General features: G+C 33.7%; 1 protein-coding gene across 1 annotated transcript in view; it reads left to right on the top strand.

The window, feature by feature from the left end:
* Positions 1–1,332: 1,332 nt before the first annotated feature.
* LOC149777824 (serine/threonine-protein phosphatase 6 catalytic subunit) overlaps positions 1,333–10,825 on the top strand; it is a 37,492-nt gene continuing 27,999 nt past the window's right edge. The window contains exons 1-2 of the mRNA XM_089938884.1: positions 1,333–1,479; positions 8,502–8,597. Coding sequence (XP_089795010.1) covers positions 1,411–1,479; positions 8,502–8,597 — 165 coding nt within the window. The 5' untranslated portion in view covers positions 1,333–1,410. The remainder of the gene's footprint in view (positions 1,480–8,501; positions 8,598–10,825) is intronic.

Below are 10,825 nucleotides of genomic sequence, written 5' to 3'. Positions count from 1 at the left end.
CCTTTTCAGGGCCCCCATATTTCTCGAAAAGAGATAGCCTTTCCATTGCCTACCCCTTTTTTTATTTTATTTTATTTTCTTTTTTTTTAAAAAAAATAGAGACCCTCCCTATTTCAATTTTACATAGACCCTATACAGTCCCAGGAGTTTTTTGGCCATGTTAAATTTACATAGACCCTATATTGTCCCAGGGTTTTTGGCCATGTTAATTCCCATAGACCCTATATTGTCCCAGGGTTTTTGGCCATGTTAATTCCCATAGACCCTATATGTTCCCACGATTTTTCTCCATGTTAAATTTACATAGACCCTATATGTTCCCAAGGGTATTTTTAATGATAAGTCCCATAGACCCTATACCATCCCCATTCACTACTCCCACAGTTGAGGTATGCGTCGAACGTTTGGGAAACATCTACCAAAACAAACATTGCCAAACTTGAAGCAGTACAACGAAGGGCAGCAATGTTTACTATTGGTGAACTTCGACGAACCAGTGGTGTCTCCACTATGATCCAACATTTGGGATGGGAAGAGCTTCAATCTCGACACCGAAAGCTGCTATGATGTACCGGATTGTACACCAGCTAGTTGACATCCCAGCAGCACCATACCTCCAACAGACAGGATCTTACACTAGAGGATATTTATGCAGATTTCTCGTTTCCTTCACCAGAGTCAATGCGTACAAAGAATCCTTCTTCCCTTCAGGTATCCGTCCGTGGAACTCCTTACCAGCCACCCTATTTGATGCCAAGTCTATCAATGCTTTCAGAGCAGGGGTTGGCATGGGGATCGCTTAGTTCCAGACCAGGGATGTTTTTAACTGCACTTGGACCTCCCACCATATTTTCATAGTTCACACCATGTGCGAGTATGTTCCAGAGGAACCAATAGCGTTATTGGAAGAAGACGATTAGGGCGGTGAGCGGTCTGTCTGGTTGTTCACAACGCGAGTTCATTTGGCTTGAAAACAGCGTAGATGACAGTGTTATGGACCCACTGGTGACATTCAGGTTAGAAGTTATTAATTAGTGAACGAAATGACTAAGTTTTGTTTATTTTTCTATTTTCTATCCTTGATGTCTTTTCTTGTCGATAAACTAATACGAGAGGATTGTCGTTATTTGTACCTTTATTTACCAAACATGGATGATAAGTTATTCAGAAATCACTTGATTTGTTTCACCGACTCATATTTTAAAATAAATGCAGCTTTATATACTGTCTTTGAAAGTGTGTAACATGATTTCTAAAAAATCTTAAGTAGCGTTTTGTGCTTTTTTTTATTATTATAAAAGCCGGATTTCTTTCTTGATCTTCCATTTGGTCTGAAGTTTGGTATGTTCATATATTATCCAATCATATTTAGTTTTACTTTTGCATTTCCAGTTAGGCCTAAATCTTAAAATGGCGGACGTCGATAAATGGATCGAGATAGCCAAGCAATGCCAATATTTGCCTGAAAATGACCTGAAAGTAAGAAAACAGAACTTTTTGATGCTATAGCAAAAAAACAGAAGCTAAGACATTTAAATTAATATACTAGATCTTCTAAGCAGGTTAAATATAGAGCACACGCAGTTTGATGTTTCGTCACTCCCCCAATGTTTCTCGTCACGTAGCATGAGTCAATGATTTTGTAAATGTTGGAATATTTAGCAGAAATTTGGCAAATATGTGTGGTAGATTATCAGAAAACACAAACTGTTTACGTTTATAAGCAAACTTTATTTTTATGAATTAATTTATATCGTTGCCTGACACGCATTTAAAACGGCGTCTTTGTAACCAAAAACTGGAAAATTTAGTAAAACTGCCTAATGTTAAGGTAAAACCATGACTATTTTTTTCTAACACACACAATATGTATATACAATCAATTTTTATATATACAAGCAGTAATTCTTAATACGTGTTTAAAATTATTTTATAATGGTAAATATAATTCATTCTTGATTTCATTTTCTTTTAGAAAAGCAGCTGTACGAAATTTACTTATATTTAGTCAGTGTCTGTCTGTTTCTTTGCTTTCTTCTGTTCTGTTTAGTTTCTGTTACATTATCTGAATTAGAGTGAGTCTCTTCTGAGCCAAAAATATCATGCGAGTGGCACATTTTGATTAAAAGTCTAAAGAAATAATAAATTTACTGTAGAATAAAGTTCTAGGAGGATAGTAAAAAATATGTAGGTGTGGGGTATTTTGATGCAAAGTTTTCATGAGGTAGGTGGGAGCATTTATAGGTTGTCACAGCAACAACAATAGATACTATTATATTCACAAATTCTTCAAAATTTCAATGAAATATTGAGTCATCGATTGGAGTGGAACTGATCGACCAAAAATTGGAATAATTAATAATTTACTTGCTCAGTAATACACCCTTTCACTGTTAAATTCAATAGATGTTCAAAGAATCTTATGGTTTTATATTATTATTTCTTAACATCGCCCTAATTTTGCAATATAATAAATAATACAAAGTCAAAATGAATTGACATTAACGTTAGCATTGGTGCCACCATATTGAATTTCCTACTTCCCGGTATTCCCAAAAAATGAATTGCATCATAAAACTAATCAAATTCAAGAATGTTACATCAATTTTAAATAGATAACTCTACATATTGTATAGATGAATGTGTTTAAAATTTAACTACTTTTCCCAAGGTGCAACAATTTTTATTGCAAGAATGATGATTTTCAGTTTTTAATTTGTTGATTACTTCAAAACCATGTGTTGCAGCTAAGGGAAATGTTGCACCAACAGATCTGTATCTCTACCTCACACATTGGTTGGTATTTTTGATCTAATTAATCAAAAGGAAACGTGGACATAATTGACCTCCACTATAAATGCTAAAATTTTGTACTGAAAACAAGTCTTTGTATAAATAAGAACAGCACTAATTCAACAGAATGCTAATTTTGCATTCAGATGATTTTAAAATTCCATCTTTATAAACCATTTTCTAGGTGAGATTAGTTAAATTAAGGGGGGTTGCTCAATGTGAACTTGTAGAAATGTTGACAAAAATATTTCACAAAATGTATTTGTACTACCGTATATTGTGATTATTAGATTCGACACTCTTTTCATGACCCAGCTTAGTATCTGGCCACCATTGTAAAAGTCCATAGCGAGTGATAAGTTTTATCTGTACGTTTCTTATGACACTTAACCTGAGGTGCATTAAGTAGCAGTGCTCAAAGGAAATCTTTTTTAGAAACAGATCCCGTGGTGGTGACTTAAATAAAATTCAAGTGATGACTGAAATTCCACAAATCAAGACTCCAATTTCCACATTCCCAAAACTTCCTCTATATTGTCTCACAACGTTGCAATAGCTACAATTCAGATATAAATTCAGTAGGGTTCAAGGGGTTCTGAAGGTAATGCCAATGTCATTAATGTTCATCACTACGTTGGTGTGCTTCACAAAGTAAAAACTCCATCAACGAGGAGTTCTGAAATTTATTTTTGTTGAGCTTTGCTGATATCTAACTTAAATCGGCTTAAAAACTGGATTAGATTTGAACACTATTCTTACAACTGTTATGATCATGCTTTGCATTCTATATATGCAGTAACATCCGACTTTAAAGAAATGCTGCCACTGTTCACAGACTTGTCAAAAATATAATACATATGGCATAAACATTCTAATTCAAGACAATAATATGTTATAACCTTTGTTCTTGTGTGCATATCTAGAAGTATCTCTTTGATTTACCTATGATGTGCTGTTTCACTTCCTGATCCTACCTATACAAATTTGCACAATGGGTTCACCCACTATAGCATTCAAACACATCTCACTAGCTATTGTCAGCCAGTTAAATAATATCTGAAATGGTGGTTTATATTTGACCTCTTTGCTTTTAATTTCTGCTATTTAAACTGCCCAAGGGATGGTTTTACATCAGCTCCAATCATGACTGTTTTCTGTTTATAATGCTACATGTAACATGCATATACCAAACATGGTGGCTTTTATTTTTATTTTGTTGTTGAAGATTACTAAAAATTGTTTTTTTTCTTGAAACATGACCGTGTCAGGGAGTTTGGGAGTACAAAATCATAATTTTAGCATGACATGTCATGCTGCAATCTGATTAAAATTAGATCTCAGTTTCATGTAGGACAATGGTGGTTACTAATCTTAATTGAACGGTCTTTAAAAATGGACCTTCATTCCAACGCATTACTGCCATTGTTACTGCTATGGCATGTATATCAACATCTTGAAAATACATTTACAGATTTCATCCGTTTGATCGAAGTTTCCTCGGGCAAATTTAAATTGTTTTCGAAAGCCCAACGGGCACCTCACTTAGAATACAGGACAGGCCCAATCTAAAATTGAAGGGGCCCAGAGTATCAGGCTATCAGATATTTTACTACTGTGCAGTCAGGATTGAATAGACTTTGGTTAAACAAATTATATATAAATTTTAAAACATTTTATATTTCATTTAAGTTGGTAAAAAAATACTCATCGATGCTGAAACAGTGTGATTGCTAAAGTCAACAATTGAATGAATAGTGTGCTGAAATCATGATTTTTGTTTAGCTGGATCTATATTCAGCATTTTAACCTATATTATGGTAATCCTTTAAAGAATATACGAGTTTTGTGAACATATGATGGTTATGTGCTTAATATTGTTTTAAATATCCATCAGATATTTATATATTTTATATGGTTTGCATCATCTTGTAGGATTGCTTATATCATTGAAAAAGTATATCTGTAGAACATCACTTTGTAAGATTGCTTATGTCCATGAAAAAGTGGACCTCTGACTAAAATGTGATTTGCAAGAATAAGATGTGCTAATATTTTTATGAATAAACAAGGATGTCAGTGCTATATATGTACTGAGTTATACTGTCCACTATATATATATATTTCATTCTCATGGTAAGCAGTACACAGCCTTTGCATAAAATGGGGGCCAACATTCATGTTGCATTGGATAATATAAGCATTCTTAGTAAGATTAATCAATATATTGACGTGTCAATGCTTTTTCCATATAGATACAACAGCTGAATAATTGATACAAAATGATACTTACCCCAAGAGGGATAATCACATATTTTCACCCACTTGTCCTTGACAAAAACTGTAGATAGCATCCACTTGCCTTCTATAAACTACTACATGGTTTGAAGTCTCTCCCTCTCCAATTCCATGCTAATTCATCCCATTAGCATATTCAACCAGTAAATATATCGGAATAACAAAACATTCCACACTTAATCTTCATGCGTGGTTTAAATACTTTACTGGTAATTTGATAACCACTTTTATGCGAATTTTCTTTGTTCCTTCATATTGTGTGGATTTTAAGGCTTTACTTCTGGTGTACATTCAGTTTTGATTGGTGATTACTGCATGAGGTACAGGTGTCATTGTTAATGTCTTGAAGGGAGGTGGATGTTGTCAATAATTTCAATAATCACTGTCAGAAATTAATAACCTTGTCCTTGGCAAATGTTTGGCATATGCAGTAAACACAATATAATTGATTTGGTTCTTAATCATCTCTCCTGCCACACATGGACTTATTCTAGATAAATTTTTCTTGCAAATTGCACTATTTCTTCTGTTTTGAAGATCGTAATGCCATCTACTTTTAAGTGAGGACATGAGAAAAGATGTTTGTAAAGCATTCTTGCAGTGCATAGCAAGGGATGTGGTGATGAAGAAGAGTTCTGCATCTGATCTAATGCAGCAGCCTGCAATGGCCGAAAAGGTGGAATTAAAACCACTAACATCTAACAGGTAGTCTGTTTGGATGTATTTTTTTAATCTTGTTAGGGATGATAATATCATGAACAGATGTAATCTGCCTGCTGGATTTTTAAAGATATTAAACATCACCACCTTACCACTGATAAACCTTCAAAAGATGAAAAGACCATCAAATACAGTGAAACTTCTCAAAACCAACTTCTCAAAACCAAAATCCCATGGGACCCAAGTTTTTGTTTTGGTGTCAAAAAGTTTTTGATTTGCTGAGGTTTTTGCAGATGTGAAAAAACTTCTTTCTTGCGCTTTTGTGATGAGAGAGACAGAGATAAAATGCTGTTACGAAAGCATAAGTGTCTCTTTATTTTAAAGTGCACACAATTAAGAAAGTTGTTGTTTTCTTACTATATTTTAAATACATTCATTTAATAAAGAATTAGATGAGCAGTATATGTTTTCTTGCCAAAAATCATCAGTTACACTGCAGACATCGTAGCGATATGCCTGAAAATTACATTGAAGTTATGTTAAAAATCCAGATTACGAACTCAAAAGCAAAGCCACATGCCTGGTTAATAAAGCCCTGATATTTAATTTTTAATAGCATCAATCACAATTAGATAATCAGCAGATAAACAGTCTTTCTTATGATGGCTTACTTATAAGCAGTTAGTTACTAACACATGTAATTAGCCTTAGTTCTTTTGTATGCTGCAAAGACTTCAGATTGTCAGCCCTAATCTATGTTGGTGAACATGTCAACCATTCATTTAACCAGACCTGCATTTGGGACATGTTCCAGATCCTTTTTTTTTTTTTTCAAATTAGACCACTGCAGAACCTGGTAACTGTAATTAATATGTTTCAGCATGTCAGAAATTTAGTAGCTAAATATATTTTCTAGTTTCAACTGAGTTTTATTGTTATGGTTTAATTTTAAACCTAAAATTGAAATTTGGGTTCAGGATTTGTTTAGATGCTCAGAGTTGATTGGTTTTGGTTTACTTGGGAAAATATGATGTTAAAAGAAGTTAAATTGTACGACAAAAAAGTTTGGTCTTGAGGGGATTCCGGTATCCTGAGGTTTCGGTTTAGAGGAATTTCACTGTATATTGATCATGTATCATATCAGTGGCTTTGTGTGCTGTATCATGTTCATACATTGAGCAGGTGTATCTTTTTACCACTGATTTCTACTTTGTAACCTGAGCTCCACTAACACAAAGGTCGTCATATTTAATATGGTGTTTCAAGTGGAGGAGTAGGTGATAATAAAAGGTGTTAAACCCTAAAATGCAGATGGAGGAATGCAACGGGAGGCAAAACAAAATGAGTGGATATTGTTGATGACTTTCATTTGGGTTTGTTTTGGGTTATTTCAAGTAGCATTTGTATTTTGATTTTTTTAAACCAACATGTAAAAATTATCTTATAAGGATGCACCCTAGTTTTCATAGCTTTCATTGCTCGTAGTAGTGAGAGGTTTTACCTCCAGAACCCAGGGCTCGCGCTGGCTTTAAAAAAGTTATCACCATAAAAATCGGCAACCTCAGTATTTTGTCCAAAAAAAAGTTTTCAGAAACTGTCGCCATTTTCATAATACAGTATTATCTGTTTATCTTGTCACCCTCAGGACCAAGGTAATATTGTCGACATAAGCGGATTTTAGGATAAGGGGGAGGGAGCTGAAAATAATTTAAATTTCACATTCAGGTGAAAGTTTTGAAGTGACCTGTTGTCAGTGTTTAGGATTTACAGAGAGAGAAAGAAAAAAAACAATGGAAATTTTGATTAAATGAAGTCTGAAATACATGTGTATATTGACAACTTACATTTGTGTAGTACACTCCACAATGTGTTAAATAATATACATGTATTTGAAAAATCCATGAATTCGAGTCTTAGATCATGTTAGAAAATTCATTTACCAGTCAAATCCCATTAGAAAATACAACTAACATGTATCAAAAAATTAAAAAGTTCAACAAACATTCTTGCGAGATGTCACAATCTATTGTTTCAAAATATTGGAACTCTAATTTTGGTTTTACACCGACATTGGTAGCGATCGTAAGCATGAACCTTTTTGTTGCAAACCGGAAACTTTCATGGCACAATAAATATGTTCCAATCACTATGAAAAAATGTTTGTATTGAAGTATGTTGCTGACTTCTTGATAAGAAAAAATAATACCATGATCGTCCAGTCGATTGTAGTCGTTCCCATTCCCACCTTCAGAGTTGGTCGATTGTAGCTAGTCAGGTGGCACAAATATTTTGGTTATATTACGGCATACAGTACTGAGGCTAGACATCAGCATAAGCAGATTATGTTATATTAATGCCATGTTAGGGTGGTTTGTCAATATGAACAGGATTTGTATATGTAACAATAGATTCCAGTGCAGTTTTAAATCAAAGTTTGTGACTTCCTGTCATGGTGCCTTTGAATTTCTCCACTACAAACCCAAGACTTTATGTCAAATTTTTAACAGCCAAAAATGTTGTTGCCCCAGAATCTACAGATGGTATGTTTTGTTGCCAATAAGGTAATTTTTTTTGGCAATTTGCAACATTGGCAAAGCCCTGAGCGATCCCTGAGAACCTCCATTCGGTGTTGGACCTTTGTTTCTACATACTGGATCCCCAGGATTTGCATAAATGGAAAGCAATGACTTAATTTTACAAAATACTTTTCATATAGCTCTAGATTTTCTAAAATAGATTGTTTTATCTTTCAGAAACTTTGTGACATGGTTTGTGAATTGTTGCTGGAGGAATCCAATGTCCAACCTGTATCCACACCAGTCACTGTATGTGGAGATATTCATGGACAGGTATTATATCACCTTTACAGTAGTAATTTTAGCATAATGCTATCCAGGAATTTTGTATAAACACCTTCATTGACATGCACAATATTGTTCATAGTTTTCTGCTATTAGTGACCACTTAGTTGAGATAGTCATGGCCAAGTGAATTGATTTTTTTCTTCTTTTATTAGTGATTCTTACTTGAGCTAGTCAGAGTCAGGTGAATTCTTTTCTTTCTTCAATCAGTTGAATGCTTTAAAGACAGTGTTTATATGGAGTTCAACAAATGTCAAAATCAGATGGTAATCCGGAGTGCTGCCAGATCCAATGACCTGGAAGCCCAGCTTGGATTAATTAGCATAAAGGATGTTCTTAGTATTAAACATTTATCTTTATTTTTATTGCACATTCTAATAATCACTGGATTATCAGAACTCATCATATTAAAGTCCAGACTTGGCATGCCGGTAACCAATTTGCTGAGGGCACAACATTTATCAGACTCACTTATGTTTGTATTGGGTTTTTTTGTACCAGTTTGTTTCATAATATAGGGATGGCATGTAACTCTAGTAACTTAAAACTGAAAAACAGTGTTTCCCTTTACGCATATTTGTGCATCAGAGATGCATGTTGGAGATATCTGATGCACACAATTTATAGCAGTGTGATTCGCAAAGGATTCACATGATGCAATCAGGATTTATTCAGTATCTAATGCAAATGATGAGGGATGGCATCATGTATACTTCGGTCATTGGCATTGTTATGACAGAGTAGCTTCCCCTAATCTCATGAGATCTCACACGCTTTCCACCAAGCCCAGCAACATATCATCCAGACAAAACTTACCTCAATGCTTGTAGGATTAGAAAATGGTCTTCAGATGAAAATGGCATTTACTCAGAATGACTAGCCAAGAAAGTGTAATAAGCAGAACACAACAGAGTACTAACTGGGTTGTAGCTTTCATGAAAAAAGGAGAAAAAAAATCCCTTGACTGGAATATGGTACATCCATTGTGATTACCGGTGTGACTTGTGATCATGTGGTTGTGATGACTGCAAAAGTGAAAAATCCTTTCATGACAGGGTTTAAGAATTTTCAAAAATCTGCTCTTATTCGCAACAAGATAGCTGGAGAACACATTATCAGCCAAGTTATTCTTTCACAACATAGAAATCAGTAAGCTTGCAGAGACAAATGCGTTATTTGGAGTACAAAGTGGGAGGGATTGTAGTTTTTGTTGGTTTGTAACTTTGCTGCAATAAGAGAAAGATTTAAAAGTTCAAGTGTAACTTTCTAAAATGAAGATGAATCGTTAGCCTCTTTGATTTTGGATAATGTGTTCAAGGACAAAGTACAATAAAAACGATGAAAGTTCACATTTTATGACAGGCAGTAAATTCACAACAGTTTAAAAAGATTTATTTGGGTTTTTGTATTGGTTTATGTATGTTGTATATTGTATTGGTTTATGTATGTTGTATATTGTATTGGTTTATGTATGTTGTATATTGTATTGGTTTATGTATGTTGTATATTGTATTGGTTTATGTATGTTGTATATTGTATTGGTTTATGTATGTTGTATATTGTATTGGTTTATGTATGTTGTATATTGTATTGGTTTATGTATGTTGTATATTGTATTGGTTTATGTATGTTGTATATTGTATTGGTTTATGTATGTTGTATATTGTATTGGTTTATGTATGTTGTATATTGTATTGGTTTATGTATGTTGTATATTGTATTGGTTTATGTATGTTGTATATTGTATTGGTTTATGTATGTTGTATATTGTATTGGTTTATGTATGTTGTATATTGTATTGGTTTATGTATGTTGTATATTGTATTGGTTTATGTATGTTGTATATTGTATTGGTGTATGTATGTTGTATATTGTATTGGTTTATGTATGTTGTATATTGTATTGGTTTATAATATTGCCACAAAAATATGAAGGATGCTATTAAAAGTATGACTATAAACTAAAAGGAAAATGAATTAATAAAATTACTCTATGAATGGACAATGCATTTTGTTAATTGTGCATGTTAGTTTATTTGCATTTTTGAGAGAGCGAGCGAGAGTATGTTGTGCAACTTGCAATTTCCTGTTTCAAGCTGAAAAAGTAGGGGTCAGATGAAAATTTTTAGATACATTTTTTTTTCCTCCACATTGTTTCACTTGAGCCCCCAGTTCTGACAAAAACGTTTTTTTTTTACCCTTAATTTAAACCCCTGG

Source organism: Sinohyriopsis cumingii, chromosome 17 (genome assembly GCF_028554795.1).
Source record: "Sinohyriopsis cumingii isolate HCF-2022 chromosome 17, ASM2855479v2, whole genome shotgun sequence".
Classification (NCBI taxonomy): Eukaryota; Metazoa; Mollusca; class Bivalvia; order Unionida; family Unionidae; genus Sinohyriopsis; species Sinohyriopsis cumingii.
This window is presented reverse-complemented; position numbering and strand designations above follow the sequence as displayed.